At 37.9% G+C, this 15,823-nt stretch overlaps 2 protein-coding genes across 4 annotated transcripts in view; one reads left to right on the top strand and one right to left on the bottom strand.

Annotated features, from left to right (window-relative positions):
* LOC5570046 (protein strawberry notch) overlaps positions 1-8,133 on the top strand; it is a 56,413-nt gene extending 48,280 nt beyond the window's left edge. For all 3 annotated transcript variants that reach the window (XM_021852317.1, XM_021852316.1, XM_021852318.1), the window contains 6 exons: positions 30-183; positions 252-532; positions 1,778-3,222; positions 3,283-3,421; positions 6,980-7,328; positions 7,394-8,133. In XM_021852317.1, the coding sequence (XP_021708009.1) occupies positions 30-183; positions 252-532; positions 1,778-3,222; positions 3,283-3,421; positions 6,980-7,328; positions 7,394-7,639 (2,614 nt within the window). In that variant the 3' untranslated portion in view covers positions 7,640-8,133. The remainder of the gene's footprint in view (positions 1-29; positions 184-251; positions 533-1,777; positions 3,223-3,282; positions 3,422-6,979; positions 7,329-7,393) is intronic.
* On the bottom strand, positions 8,110-15,362 carry LOC5570057 (protein GUCD1). Its single transcript, XM_001658886.2, has 6 exons — positions 15,198-15,362; positions 14,974-15,136; positions 14,786-14,909; positions 14,530-14,717; positions 14,365-14,471; positions 8,110-8,429 (listed from the first exon to the last, which is right to left on the bottom strand). Exons 1-6 carry the CDS (start codon positions 15,202-15,204, stop codon positions 8,335-8,337), a joined length of 684 nt encoding a protein of 227 aa, XP_001658936.1. The 5' UTR covers positions 15,205-15,362; the 3' UTR covers positions 8,110-8,334.
* Between the last annotated feature and the right edge of the window lie 461 nt (positions 15,363-15,823).

Here is a 15,823-nt window from a genome sequence, read left to right as displayed (position 1 = left end):
TAGTTTTTACTTTAGATTCTATATTGCAGAGGTGTTGGAGCAATGGAAATAGTAGCGATGGATATGAAATTGCGTGGCATGTACATTGCTCGGCAGCTTAGTTTTCACGGAGTCACCTTCAAAATCGAGGAAGTTCCGTTAACGAAAGACTTCAAGCGAGTTTACGATGAGTCGGTTGAATTGGTAATTGTCGGCGAACCTAGGATAACATCAATGCTGATACATTTTTTTGTGATCTTGTTTCATTTTAGTGGGTGGTAGCCATGCAAAAATTCACAGAGGCCGCAGAACTGATAGATGCTGAGAACCGTATGAAGAAAACTATGTGGGGACAATTTTGGTCGGCTCATCAGCGCTTCTTCAAATATCTCTGTATTGCGTCCAAGGTGAATCATGCAGTCCGAGTGGCGAGAGAAGCCATCAAATATGGAAAATGTGTTGTCATCGGTTTGCAGTCGACGGGCGAGGCTCGAACCTTAGAACAATTGGAGAGAGACGATGGAGAATTGACTGATTTTGTGTCAACGGCGAAGTAAGTGAAAGTTGCTAATATACAGCTATTTTCTTAAATAAGGGTTGCGGATTCCACCACCGTTCTCAAAAATATCATAGCACTTCTAATTTTGAGATATTGGCTGTTAAAAATGCATTGTTTAACAATTTCGGTCAAAAGCATCTTTCCATTTATGTACAGTCAACTGTCCCTGACTCGATATTCTGTATGTCGATATCAAGTTAGAGAACCATAGTAAAAATTGGTTTTCATGGCTAACTCAATGGTACCTTGGATTGCAGTTGCACTGTACATAATTCGTTTTCTGTAATTCGATACCTCCCTAACTCGATGGTCGCTTAAATATCGAGTTATGGAGAGTTTACTGTAAAAAAACGAAGAATTTTGAATTAGACATGTTGAAAAGATTGATTTAATTCAAAATTGATCGTGTAATTCGAATATCCTACATAAAAGTTTAAGATAAAGATGTATCGATGTATTTTCAAGAGAACAAATTTAGATAACCTGATAACCATTCACGTTGAAAATTTTATCGATTGGTCGCCACCAGCGAGCAATCAGTGAGTTAAGTTCAGAATGGGTCCCTTGGTACTAAGATTGACCCAAAGATACCCAAATTTGAATGATCGCAGTATACTTTTCATGGCATTTTCAATTTCGCTCTATTAACCTTCCAGTCGTCGCGCGGTTTGCCATCGTCAGAACTACCGCGCTGCTGTTGTGAACGAAAAGCGAGGATTTTTCAGCAGTGTTGTACAAAATACAACAGCGCGACGACTGAAGTGTTAAATAGGCTAGGAGAAGTGGATGAACAAGGATGAATCTGTCATTCAAATACTTGTCAAATTTCATACAAAATCTACTTTTTCTCAGCGTAGATACTCATCCCTCATTCATGCTAATTGCTAGGTGAACCACTTCCCCTAGCCTATTATGTGCCATAAAATTTGGGCAGCTGCAAGCAACATCGAGGTTTTTATTTCGTCTTTGATCCTTGGTCCTTGGTGGTTTGGGTAACTAAACTGTTTGATAAATCATAGTTTAAATTTCATGAGAACATTAATAAAACCAGTATTTCATACAACTTTGGCGACATAAAATTTAACATTGTGACGTTCTGGAACATTTCTAAGAGCGACATCAGATTCCGCAACCCCAAATTTATTAGTGCCACATGCATTCATCCGTATCAATTTTATTTTGTTACGTTGTGTTATATAAATTGATCTTAAATTTCTCACACCTTATACTACTTTCCAGGGGTGTCTTTCAATCACTAGTCGAAAAGCATTTCCCAGCGCCTGATCGAAGTCGCATAAACCGGCTTCTTGGTTTGGAAGGACCCAAGAAAACTCAACTAGAAAGCTTACTAGAGGAAATAGACTCGAAGCCATCAGCAAGTGGTGATCTCAAGCGTAAAAATGTACTTGCCAAGAATGAAAGCCTCACTAAACAGAAAAAAGCGCGCCGAAATTCGTCAGACAGCGACTCAAACAGTGATTCTGATTCTGATGCGAAGGCATCGGACAGCGAACATGACGACAGTAACCACGATTCGGACAGCGCTCAAAGCGATGACTACAATCCCTTTGGATTTGCGGGTTCGGATAGTGACGACGATCCATGGGTTGGAAAGGCCACCAAAACCAAGCCAAAGAAACCAAAAAGTCCGAAAAAGAAACCGGTCTCGACGCAAGACAAAATACAAGCTCATCTATCAAAGAAACAGACTGAAACAAAACCGGTGGTGTTTAAAGCAAGCAACGGAATTTCTATCCAGCTTGGTCCACCGCCCAAGGACGCAATCGAGCGAGCTTGCCAAATGAAGGACGAGCTGTTGGCGAAAATTGAACGTCTTGGGGACCGTTTGCCTGCAAATACTCTCGATCAGTTGATCGATGAGTTGGGTGGCCCAGAAAACGTAGCTGAAATGACTGGTCGTAAAGGACGAGTGGTTCAAACGGATGACGGAGTTCAATACGAATCGCGGTCAGAGCAAGACGTTCCATTAGAGACGCTCAACATTACAGAGAAGCAGCGTTTTATGGATGGTGAAAAAGATGTCGCAATCATATCGGAAGCAGCATCGAGTGGTATCTCGCTGCAAAGTGATCGACGAGTGAGAAATCAGCGTCGGCGCGTGCATATTACCCTTGAACTCCCATGGTCTGCCGATCGCGCAATCCAGCAATTCGGTCGAACACATCGTTCCAACCAGGTCAATGCACCAGAGTACATGTTCCTTATATCAGATCTTGCGGGTGAGCGAAGATTTGCTTCAACGGTAGCTAAGCGTCTGGAATCGCTGGGTGCCCTTACGCACGGAGATCGAAGAGCCACTGAAACGCGAGACTTGTCACAATTCAACATCGACAATAAGTACGGCCGATCGGCGCTCGAGTCGGTCATGAAGACTATTATGGGCTATGAGCAACCGTTGGTTCCTCCGCCCAGTGATTACAAGGGCGACTTCTTCAAAGACATTGCCGGAGCACTAGTCGGGGTTGGTTTGATCGTCAACAGCGAACAGATGCCCGGCGTGTTAAGCTTGGACAAGGACTATAATAATATTTCAAAGTTCCTCAATAGAATATTAGGTATGCCGGTTGAACTTCAAAATAGACTGTTTAAATATTTCACGGACACGTTGGCGGCCATCATTGAGCAAGCCAAGAAGCGAGGTCGTTTCGATCTGGGTATTTTGGGTAAGATTAAAAAAATGTTGCTGTTTATGGACTGAATTATATGCTATTTTTTATGTGTAGATCTTGGAGCGGCTGGTGAAAATGTTACGCGGATTAAGATTACCAAATTTATCCGGAAACATTCAACTGGCGTTGCGCCTACAGAGCTGCACACAGTACAAGTTGAACGAGGCATGATCTGGCAGGAAGCCATTGACAAGTGAGTACCTATCTATAATTTAAAATTCTTACTCAATATTCAGGTCTTTAAAAAGCCACATATCACGGGTAGTTTTGTAAGTTTTACACAAAAATGACATAAACTTGACGCCAACTCAACTGGTTATTATAGAACTAAACTAGGTAGACGATGGGACCTACTATAATGCTTTAGGATTTTTTTTAGTATTTCTGCATGAATTTGTCAAGGAATATTTTTCTACTGAGAGTTGTTTATGAATAGCTTCAAGAATCATCCAGATATTCCAAAAAATTTTATAGTAGTTTCTACAGACTTTCCTCAAATGTTGTTCCAAAAGTACCGACGTACCTTCATGGCTGTAGCGTGGCGTCACGCCGGACGTTTTATAGAGCTCCATCTTCATCGGCCTTGGACGATATTTCTCTAATTGCCCCGAACGTTTAGGGTATCCTCTTTCACTGCATATAGCAGCGTATTCGTGGTCTTCCACGAAGTCGCCGACCTCAACCTGGTTTCCTGCTGAATATTATTTTTGCAATCCTTTCTTCCGACATTCGCACTAAGTGACCAACCCACTGAAGTCTGCCGTATTTCACATGGGTAATAATATTCACATCTTTGTACACTTGACGCAACTCGTGATTCATTCGTCTGCGCCACACACCATTTTCTAGTTTTCCACCGAGTATTGTCATCGGAACTTCACGCTCGAAAACACCTAAGCTGCCCATAAATGCATACCAGTCTCACTAGCAAAACAGCGCACCTAAGAAAAACGCGATGGAAGTCGTGAACACTTTCATGCTTTATTCACTCCAATTAGATTGAAAATGGGTTGTTTTCGCACCCAAATTTGCACTCCAATGGTGCAATGAACTATTAATTACAGTATTACATACATTTTGTTTATTAATTTTCTCAAATAATTAGTTATTATACGGAAAATGTACGCGTGACTGATATGCGTTTATTTGCTCTTGAATGTACGAGAATAAACGCATAACAGTATCCGTGCCTACTATGATGCATCGGTCTTCACATGTGAATTATTGTTGTTTTGAAAGTTTGGTGTCCGCATGCAAAGTCGCGAAAATGTCTGCTCTCGATTATTTGAAGAGTTATGGTACTTCTGATGGTTCCGAGGATGAGTGCAGGAATTTGGCCGATGGCGAGCCGTTGGACAATGACACGGGATCTGAAGACAACTTCGCTGGCTTCGATGATAAGGACGTCTGTGACGGCAATGCTGGGGGCGACGGCAGCTTTCTGTTTCCACCGAAGACGTACCCTGAACATTGGGTAAGTTATTTGAAATCGCTGGAGGACACTGAATATGCGACGGAGACTGAAGAAATGGACTCAGACAGAAGTTATACTGCCGCGGATGAATTCGCCAAAAAACGCAATAGAACGAAAAAAGAAATGAAAGCGAGATACAACGCCAAGAAGCGCCGTTTATTGCACCAAGTAAAGCTGGTCGATTGTGGGTGTAAATTTAACTGCGGGCTTAAAATCTCGAAGGAAGACCGTATTCGTCATAACACGATGTTCTGGGCATTGGATTCACGAGAGCAAACCAGCTATATTCGCCAGAGCGTTAAACGAGTGGATGTTAAAAGACGGCGTCGCTACAAGTACGAGGAAGACGATCCAAAGAAATTCAATAGCTTTGTGTTTCATCTGGCTGAATCGAACGGTTCTTCGGTCAAAGTGTGTCGGAGATTTTTTCTGAACACTCTGGGTTACGGCAACGGTCCTATAACACTTCCCCGAATACCATTACCCCGAAAACCATCTCCCCGAAAACCAGTACCCCGAAAACCATTACCCCGAATGCGACGTTACCCCGAATGACACATTACCCCGAAAACCATTACCCCGAATGGTAAATTACCCCGAAAACCAGTTCCCCTAATACGACACTTCCCCGAAAATCAGTGATGCACTTCAAGAAATTCTTCAAGGAAGCTCGCGAATTTGAGCCTTAAAGTTTTCGGCTTAGTAACTACTACTATTCCTATTAGTGATTTTTTATTCTTTCAATCATCGGCTATTCTTTCGAGGTTGTATAATGGCAGTGTAAAAATTTTAATCCATGATTTTCTCTTCATTGAGTTATAGGCTGTTCTTTCGAGTTGTACCGTTTGAGTTGAAGTTTGAGCGATAGCGGTAAAAAAAATCGACTGACAAAATTGTCTTGAGCGAAATTAGAAGTTGACAGTGACTTCAAAAAATAAATGAAAATAAGCCCCTGCATTACTTGTCTGTATTACATCTTGTCTTGTTATCGGCTATTCTTTCGGAAGTTGCACTAGCAATGTGATTGTTGGCATCATAATTATTTACGCTTTCAACAGTGATTTTTTCTTCTTTTATCATAGGCTGTTCTTTAGCGATGTACTTTTGACGTAGTGGTCAGTTTAATATCAGTTAACATTTTCATCTGACATTTTTCAAACCATAGTCTAATGACATTTTAGAATATGTTGAACTCGCATTGCCTCCAGCAATATGAAAATATAATTATGCATTACCAAATAATAGACGCGTTTGAAAGAAGGCGGGAAAGGTCTCTAATATTAACATGTCAGCATTATCATCAGTTCGAAAAATGATTTATTGCTGTGAACACAATCATTCTCACAAAGTCAAGTACACGCCTGTGAGTAAAATTTGGGTTTTCACTTGGCTCATGAAGAATAGCTGTTGATTAAAAGAATAATAAATCTTTGATAATATGGAGAACATGAATTCAAATGAAAATCAAAATTCTATGAAATAGGTATATGGGATTCATTTGTCGGATCTTCAATTTTTCGTGCCAAGAAAATTCGGGGTTATGGCCATTCGGGGAAATGGTATTCGGGGTAACGGACTATTCGGGGTAATGGTTTTCGGGGTATTGGTTTTCGGGGTACTTGACCATTCGGGGTATTGACTTTCGGGGTGATGGTTTTCGGGGTAATGGTATTCGGGGAAATGTTATAGGATCGCATTAGCAACAATCATCAACGACGCGTACAAATTTCAATGACGGCCTACTTCGCCTTAAACAGGATACGTGACAGTAATTTGTACACCAAATTCAACAAAGTAATCGCTCTGCATTTGCCGCACTTCAGTCTGTGCCTTTTTTGTAGATTGGGCGTATGAGACCAATAGGCATTTCTTCGTCCTCCCATACCTTCAGAAGTATGTAGTGGATCGATTAGTAAAGCTGCTCACTTCCGTGCTTGAGAAGCTCGACCGGGATCTTCTCCTTCTCAGCAGCCTTGAAGTGCTTCAGCTAGCTGACAGCCTTTTTAATCTCTCCTATGATCGGTAGGTTCACAGCTTGATCGAATTCATCATTAGCTAGAAAAAATTATGCAAATTTTGAGCCCAATAGGTTTACATTTCATGACAAAGAGAACAAGATTTCCAAAAATGCAACGGTTTACCCTAGAGTCATTATAATACCGTCCAATAATAAAATGATACATCGAGCAGCGTAGGGCATTTTTTATCATATTCTTCTAGTAATAGAAATTTTTAAGATCATTGAAATTTCAATTTCGTTTTTCTTTACAATTGCAGGTGGGCGGATCTTGGTGGCGAGAAGGAAGGGTTCTATCTTTCCAAGCAGGCGCGAAATGGAAAGCACTCGTCAGTCCTGGCTGTTGAAATTGAAACCGCAGCAAACGTCAACAAGAAGAAAACTGAACCGAAAAGCAAGAAGGACATCATGTTCCAGATTTACCGGCCAAACACTGGTTTGCAGGTCAAACACGAATCGCTGGAGGAGCTGGAGAAGAAATATAAGAAAGTTCTCAGCGATGAAGCAGAACCACATTGGACGAAGCAGTTTGATGCATCGGTTAATACCTGCTCGCATAGCTACTGGAAGGGAATGTGTCGATATGTAACCATGGGTCAGGATTGCGAGGTAATTTTCTATACAAATGTCCAATTCCAAAATTACACTCAACAACATGTGTTCGTGATTTTCAGATCGGTCTTCGGAGGAGAACCTACTTTGTGTTGTCCGGTTCTGTTCTATCCGTTTGGTCTAGAGTTGAAAACAATCTGACCGCTCGGGCAGGAAGCCAAAACCGCATGCAAGTTATTCGATTGAAAACGAAAGAAGGCAGCAAAATTGTTGGAACGCTTATTCCCAAGAATTGCGTTGAACATTTGACTAGAGATTTGGCTAGTGATTCGGAGAAGGTCGAAGAACAGTCCTTCGTTGGTAAGTAAATTTCATCCCCGAAATAATCGATACACGTGATAATACACCTAAGCGAGTTCTGTGTGAGTTGATTAAAGATTATTGTGTAATAACTTGTCTGAAGACGAATCACTAGTTGGGTATCCAACATCTTTCTCATATTCCGATCAATATTTACGGAAATCTACGTATGTTATACCCTTTATCAAGCAACAAAAGCGTAATCTTTATCATTGACAGTGAAAATCTACCGCCCTAAATGGAGAATAATCTTTGTCTCAGAATAATTATGTGTGTGCGTGAGCGAGTGATGTGTTAAGAACGAAAAAACGACAGTTATCATGATCTAGAGTATCAAATTGTCACATAAAATGTTTTACAAGCCAAAAATATGTATCATTGCATAGATCCCGTTTTGTTTTGTTCGGTATTTTGCGTTGGTCCCATTGACGTCCCTTTCTGACAAATTGCTACTAAATGAAATTTGGTACACACAAGGTTTATTTTAAATTGAAGTTATTATTAAAATGTACAAAATAAATAAATAGAAATTTACTTGTAGGATTATAACAAATAGAATATGACATTTAAAGTAGAGAATAAAAACTCATTGTGATGAATGGAGATAAGTTAAGCAGTTCGTTACTCTAAAGGGAATCCGAAATCCTTTTTACTTTATTGCACTAAATGCATGCTGATCGAGAGGTCATTAATGCTGCTTTTATCACAATTGCTTGTCATAGATTAGAATGATGTCTTCGTCCGTTCCACTGGCCTTCCGCGCTTTGTCCATTGCATCGAAGGACATGAAGCATACTTCTGCAATAGATAAATAATTGGCAATGTTAGCATAGGGACGTTCCGTTATTGCGAAGTATCGATATTTGATTCGATACGATTATCGAATCAAAGTATCGATACCACCGTTATATTGATTCAAAATATCGATATATCGAAATATCATTTGATATATTTGATTGGAGCAGCATTCCTGTATTGCTTAGTGACCTGGCGTTTTGTTTTGACACATGTTCTGTATGTGCATATAAACGTCAAGGAATTTAGAACAGTTTTAACTAGTTATCCAGATGTTCAACCGAAATATATGCCGCGAAAATAATGCGTACTTTACCAAAAAATAATAGCCTACTTCGCCTTAAGTTTAGAAAAGCAGAAACTTCAAATTGCGCATCAGTATAATGTATATTATGCTACATGAAGTAATATTAGGTATATTCATAAATATTAATATTGGACTTTTTGACTTGAAATCTTATGAAGCTTTGGCTTTTCTTTTTCACCTTGGCAATATGTCCTCACTGGGACAGAGCATGTCAGTTTAGTGTTCTAAGAGCACTTCCAGCTTTATTTACTGAAAGCTTTCTTCGCCTAAGTTGCTATTTTCGCATTCTTATATCGTGTGGCAGGCCAGTGTGGATTTTTATGTCCAGGGAAGTCTATACACTCAAAATAATCCAAACGTCATTGTTACGTGAAAACATACGTGGTTTTTTCCATCGCACTTTCCACGTAGCTCTTACGTGAATCATAGGTAGCCCAGAATGAGCGCATGAACTTTTGAACTTCGTCTATTCCAGCGGTGCTACACGTAAGAGCTACGTGGATTTTCCGGTAGTCTTTACGAAGCGTTTCAATAGGATCTAGATGGTTTTGCATTAAATTTAACTGTAATAAAGACCAACCTTATCTCTAATAGGCTTTGAAAGAAAACTAATTCCCCATTGTAAAATATAAACAAACTTTATTATTAAGGTACCGTGGGGCAAGTGGGTAATGGATTTCGCATAGTTGAGATTCTTCAAATCCTAGAGACTTTAAATTAAAACAAATGAGGTCATGTATATTTTTTAGCTTGACTCCCACCAAATATAAGCAGTATGCTGAAATTTATTTTTATGAAAAATTTAAGAAAAAAGCCCAGAAAAAGTTTTTGAAAAACGTCTTCTTACTTTTCACTTACCCTAAAAGTGGGGCAAGTGAAAAGTTTATCGCTTTGAACAATAAATTCAAAAACTAACAGTTATTTTCACGATTTCTATTATCTTTAACATTTGTTAAGGCGTCCCAATGAACAATAACATAAGCAACATGTGAGCAAAGAAAATTTTATTCGTGTTACTCGAATTTTCTTCTGTTTAGTTATATTTGTTGAAATGATTCGACAACATTATAACTGCAACATTTCCAATGTTAGTTCTTACATCATGGGACAGCAATTGCATTTCTGCTCTGTAGAATTTACATCGCTCGTTATTTGTCAAGAAAATCGGATATGACGTCGGATAACTCTTCGGGAGAAATCAAACGGAATACTTCAATAAAGTATTTAGAATTTTTTTTATGTGGATACGCCTATATACCATTTTTTATATTTTGAACTAGCTTTACATAGACATTACACGAGATTTACGTGCGTTCTCTTATATTGGAAGTTTTCAATCAACGACTTCCTTTTAATCGGCTGTCCAAAGTAAACATATTAATATCGTAATATTTGGCAACCCTTTTTAGAGAAGTTCCATGATAATAGCTTTCAACACTTTGAGTATAGTGTTTCTTGAATTATCAGCACATTCTGTCGTGCTATGATAATTGCGAACCTTGTATCCTTATATCTACCTAAGGAGAAAACACAAATTCAATCTCTAATAAGAAACTTTTCACTTGCCCCACGTGATTGGAAAATTGACGGTGTTTCAATTTAGTTGTTTTTAGTTCTATGTCGAATTAATTCTGAAACTTTTTTTATTGCAGTTTAAAACTGTCAGAGGGGACAACTTAGAAGTGGTAAAGAAAATTATTTTCCGCAACTTTTTTACGCTGAAAATATTAAAATAAGATTGCACGCCGCCAACTTGTTACGAAGTTATATTTAACAGGTTAACAATCTTTCGTTCTATTATGCAATAATGGTTGAAAAATCTCAGGAATCTCTTACCTATCGTAATGTTCTGAATGGCCTCGAAGGTTTACACATGAGTTTAAAACGTTAATTCACATATTTAGTAAATTATGCAAATTATTTTCACTTACCCCATTTACCCACTTACCCCGCGGTACCTTATATTCAATCTGAGCATTTTGAATACTGTTTCCCAATTTTTGTGAGTTTGGTCTGTCTTGTTGTAGCCTTCGCGTGCTATACTACCCATAACTGCATAACAGTCACATCAGACATTTTTAACAAATTGGAGTTAATACCATGGAGAGTCATCAAATGATAAATACTTTCGATCAACTTCCTGAAATCTGTGAGATTGTTCTAGAAAATTCGAAAAAAATACCAAGTTGTTTTGTCACATTGGTAATTATAACCGCATAACAGTCACATTGAGATTATAAATGAGCCTCGTAATGTAATAGCAATGAAATTTTTATCAGAATTATTTTCTGGCTTTTCATCTAGTATGCGATATAAGTTGTACAAAATATCAGCCTCTAATAAGCAGTTTTGAGTTCCTGGTGATTTTTAGAAAATTCAGTTTCCTCCCATACTGCCATAAAATACACGCTTCGTATTCCATTTACTCAATTCCTACTTTTGTCGAATGTTACAAATATGCAGTTATGGGCAGTATAATTGATAGAGGTTATAAATCAGGTATAAAATATACAAAGTAATGCACTATGCGCGGTTCCCATATAGACTAGTGACCAAAAATATTCTTATTGTCTCATATCATATTTATGAGTTTTATGATGCAAATTTAATATTTTGTTTTCAATAAACAACGGAACACACGGAATTACCCCGTTTGGCATAAATTCGTCTGGCATAATTTGAAAAAGGAAGATACTGCAGTGGTACAGTAATATGCGGGACCATAAGATGCGTCATAAAATACCAGGTTCCTTTTTTCCAATTGACATGGAATAACTTAGGAGTTGGATATATCTTTGTTAAAAATGTGCTATAATATCCCGGACATAATGACTCCGGACTCATGTATGATGCAATTCCAAAAAAACTTTATTGGATATTCGTTTCCTTGAAAAATGAAGATTAGAAGCTAGTCCTATCAACAACTGACAACGGAATTTACGATCGTGAGCAGTTTATACACACCCCTTTGCTTAATGGAAGGAATTTGATCAAATTCAATATTTTTCACAATTATGCCAAACGGCTATTATGCCAAATGGCGATTATGCCAAACGACCGTTATGCCAAATTGCATTACGCCAAACAGCTATTATGCCAAGCGACTGTATGCCAAAAGGCATTATGCCAAACGGGGTAGACCCTCTCGGTCCTTTAGTTTACATCTTTGTATAACCTTGGAAATGTAGTTTAGCCTGGGACAACTTGGGACAAAAAAGTATGGAATGCGTTTCGAAAAAATATCGAATATGTTTTTTTTTCAGTGTAGTCCCCACATTTACCTGAACTATAGAGTACAAATTTTTATTTCGTTTTATTTTTTTTAAGATATTATTTTCAGTAAGCTTTTGAACAATGTACAAAGATATGTATGAAATATTACGATTATGCAGTATATTTTATCCAACGTATACCTTGTACTTGTATTGAATTCTTTGTTTTTCCTAGAAACTATAACTTTGATATACTGTATCAATGAAACTACAAAGGATTTTGTTCTAGTATTCCAGGAATATCTTGATATAAGTGTTTACTATGTATTGATGCACAAGAGGAACCTATCAGAGCAAGTCATTCTTTCGATTATTGGGCACCTAATCGCACATAGTGTAATGCAGGGATTCTTCGGAATTCAAAGCATATTTACCTTGAAATCAATCTTACACAGGGTTTAAAGTTCAGCAGCTTCTGAAGTTCTTCAAAAATCAAGCGGGCTCCATCTTAGGATTTGAGCTTAACACCGAATGTACGTACGATGTGCATATGTCAAAATGAACTTGGGCATCTACGTGAATTTCACGTAAGTGCGATAGGTAACCTCAGTAATAATTACCGAGTCGCTATTTGGTGGTTATGAATGGCTTAGTGATCTTTATCTTGGTCAGATGAAGTGGAGAAAGAATGAATTTGGAATGATCGACGTGATTTTTCACGTAGCAGTGACGTTTGGATTATTTTGAGTGTAGGATATTTCCACCACAGATTCTGGACCGACCGGGAATCAAACCCAGACACTTTCAGCATGGATTTACTTTGAAACCGCTGACGGTACCACTAGAGACCCAAGCTTTGTTGCATTGCGTAAAAAATAAATAACAAGGAAAAATCACACCCGACTGTTTTGTCTAATCTTCAGAAGAACGATCACATAAAACGCAACGCGAGACGAAACACAACACTTATTGTTATTACAAATACAAATTTATTTGTCACACTTGTCAATGCTTCAGAAGTAGTTGCAAATCTGGCCAATAATAGTTTGATATTAATTTATCGTGTTTCGGCTAACCAGTCGAGTAGAGATTTTGACCTCTATCGAAAATCTAGACCAGTGCAGCCCAACGTATACGTATGATGCTGCACGTTAAGAAAATATCATTAATAGTGCAGCGTAAAACCAATAAAATCAATTTTATTTTATGTAATTTTACACGATTTGTAGTGTAAATTTGCGATAAATCTGACACTCCTTTATGTGCATGTGAATTTTATAATGATTTGACATCAAATATGTTTCTGAGAATTTTGAAATTTAGGAAGTTAATCTGTATCTCATGAAGAGATCTTGGGATTACAGCAACATAAAATTATAGAATTACTAGATTTTTTTAGATTTCAGTACTGAGATTCTGATGTAAAATTCGAAAATCTCATAGATGTTTGTTTTATTAACGACACTTTACACCAAACAGGTGCATTCGTGTCAGATCAATAATTTTACAATACAATTTCATCTAATTTTACGATACAATTTCATATACACTAATACTTTTCATTTACAGTATTTAGCAATAAATTTATTTTGCCGTTTTTTTGTTGCAGAACGTTTTTCGGAAATTATTTGAAAATACATTTAACGTCGACCAATTCATGATAATAAAGAGGATTTGACAACTGCTACGGATTGATTCGAATTACTTTGTACGAGTGCTATAGGAGTCGAATCCAAATGAGTGAATGAACTAAAAAAGTAGCATTTAAGGAAGGCCCCAGAGAGAAAAAGTCTGCTGTGAAGTATTCTTAAAAAATCGTTAGCAGTAGGTATGTACTAACACTCAATTTGGAACATAATTCTCAGGAAATCGTGAGCAGAGCATTGACATAATGCTAATAGAATTCTGAGCAGGATTCATATGAAATCCAAGACAGCAATTTCACAGATTCATGGACAGGACTACAAAATAAATTTTGGCCAAGATTTTGACATAATTTTATCCACGATTTTTACAAAATCTGGCAAAAGATTCTCGTTTAATATTAGGCAAGATTCTCGCAAAATTTTGGGCAGCATTCTCACAAAATCCAGGATATGATACTTTTAGAATCGACTCCCAATCAGATAGAAAGGTGCGTTAAAAACTACACCACGAAAGGATCCGAAAATGTAGGAGGCAACCTAAATTCGATTTCAACTCAATCACGTGTTGCTCTTTGCAAAAGTGATCTCCGTTTATGTCCTACGACTTCTTATTTTTTGATTAACTGGAAGCACACTTATTTTCATGACAATTGGCGGATATTTGAAAAAACCTTCTCATGGGTAATAGATATGGCGTGGCAATATTTTAATCCGGATTCGTTTCAACAACAGTAATAATAAGATGCCGGCCATAGATTATGAGCAAAACTTACTGTCTTTGAAGGCGGGGTTTCTGTATAAGAACTTCTGTATTCTCTGGTCGTAGCCGCAAAGAATTATGTAATGTCCCATGTATGCCGCTTTCAACCCGAGACATGACCTGTAGAGATACAAGGGGTAGGACGAATATTTTTTTTATATGCTTCAAAGTTTCATACCTCAGGTCCATGGACAGCTTATTAACTTTACAAAGATCACAGTACAATAGAGAGGCGTTGGTTAGCAGTATGATATTGCCATGATTAGCTAAATGCTCTTGCAGGAACTGTTGCGTTGTCGATTTTACCTCGACGGTAATGCCATGGGTTGAAGCACTGGAAAATTTCTCATTGACTCGCTTCTCATCCTAAATTAACGAACAAAACAAATTACTAATAAATTTATCACCCATCACAAAGATCAGCCTTGACCTACCGCATTGAAGCACTTATAGTACTCCTTTCCGAAATGCGAAGGATTCGCTCCAAAAATGGTTGTGAAGTATTTATGCTTTATTCCAAAGTCCTTGAGGATGTAGCACAAGTCGATCGTCCATGTACTGAAATAGAAGACCTTGACGTATAACAATATTCGTGATGCGACCATTGCTAACTGTTATGAACCTTTCTCCAAATCCGCCCTTGTTGCAGATGTCTTTGAAATCGGCTAGAAAAGTACTTCTCTCGTTACGCCCCAAAAGCATCAGAATGCACGATAGGCCGCAATCCCACTCGTACCGTTGTCGGAAGTGAACCAAAGGATGTTCCACAAATGCAGGGATTGTTTCTAGAACAAGACAAAGGATTGATTGAAAGTAAAACTTCTCATTGATGGAAAAGCAACAAACCTTTCATTTTTGGCTCGGAGTAAAATAAATGATTTTTTATCGATAGTAACCGACATGTGAACCATGAATCAGTCTTATCTGGATCGACGTAATGTTATCTGCTCCATTGCTCACACTGACTGCGAAATGACCAATCGCCAGCTTCAGCACTCATCAATGCTGTTGTACAGCATGTGCCGATCAAAAAGAATGTATTTTATTCCTGATCTTTCAGAAATTAACTTTACATATAATATTCAGCTAATAAATACGAAATTTTGACTACAAGTGATTTCAAATGCTCATTATCTAACAAATATTCAGCGTCGCTTGCGGGTCCACCAGTAAACAATTTAAGTCAAAATGAGAATATAATACACTACTGTTCCGCCTGGAACCTTTATGCTTCCATTCATTGTAGGTATCATGATGTGCCCATATTTAGCACAAAGTCAAGATCATAATATCGCACACTGACAATTTACACATATTTGTCAACACATATTGGACTATGTAGGGATTATGTGGATGTGGGTTCTTTCACATATCTGTTTTTAAAGCATTGAAAGTTAAAACTAAAGTTGATGTACGGAAGTATATAATGTCATATGATGTAATCCCACATTTCTAGTAGATTTATCACAAAG

The sequence above is a fragment of the Aedes aegypti genome, chromosome 3 (genome assembly GCF_002204515.2).
Source record: "Aedes aegypti strain LVP_AGWG chromosome 3, AaegL5.0 Primary Assembly, whole genome shotgun sequence".
Taxonomy (NCBI): Eukaryota; Metazoa; Arthropoda; class Insecta; order Diptera; family Culicidae; genus Aedes; species Aedes aegypti.
The sequence above is the reverse complement of the archived record's forward strand: the minus strand, read 5'-3'. Positions and strand labels throughout refer to the sequence as shown.

Coding starts and splice junctions, on each gene's coding strand:
- LOC5570057 (XM_001658886.2), bottom strand. Junction 14,472..14,529: donor AAGCTGTCCATGGACCTGAG/GTATGAAACTTT, acceptor GTATCTCTACAG/GTCATGTCTCGGGTTGAAAG. Junction 8,430..14,364: donor AAACCCCGCCTTCAAAGACA/GTAAGTTTTGCT, acceptor TATCTATTGCAG/AAGTATGCTTCATGTCCTTC.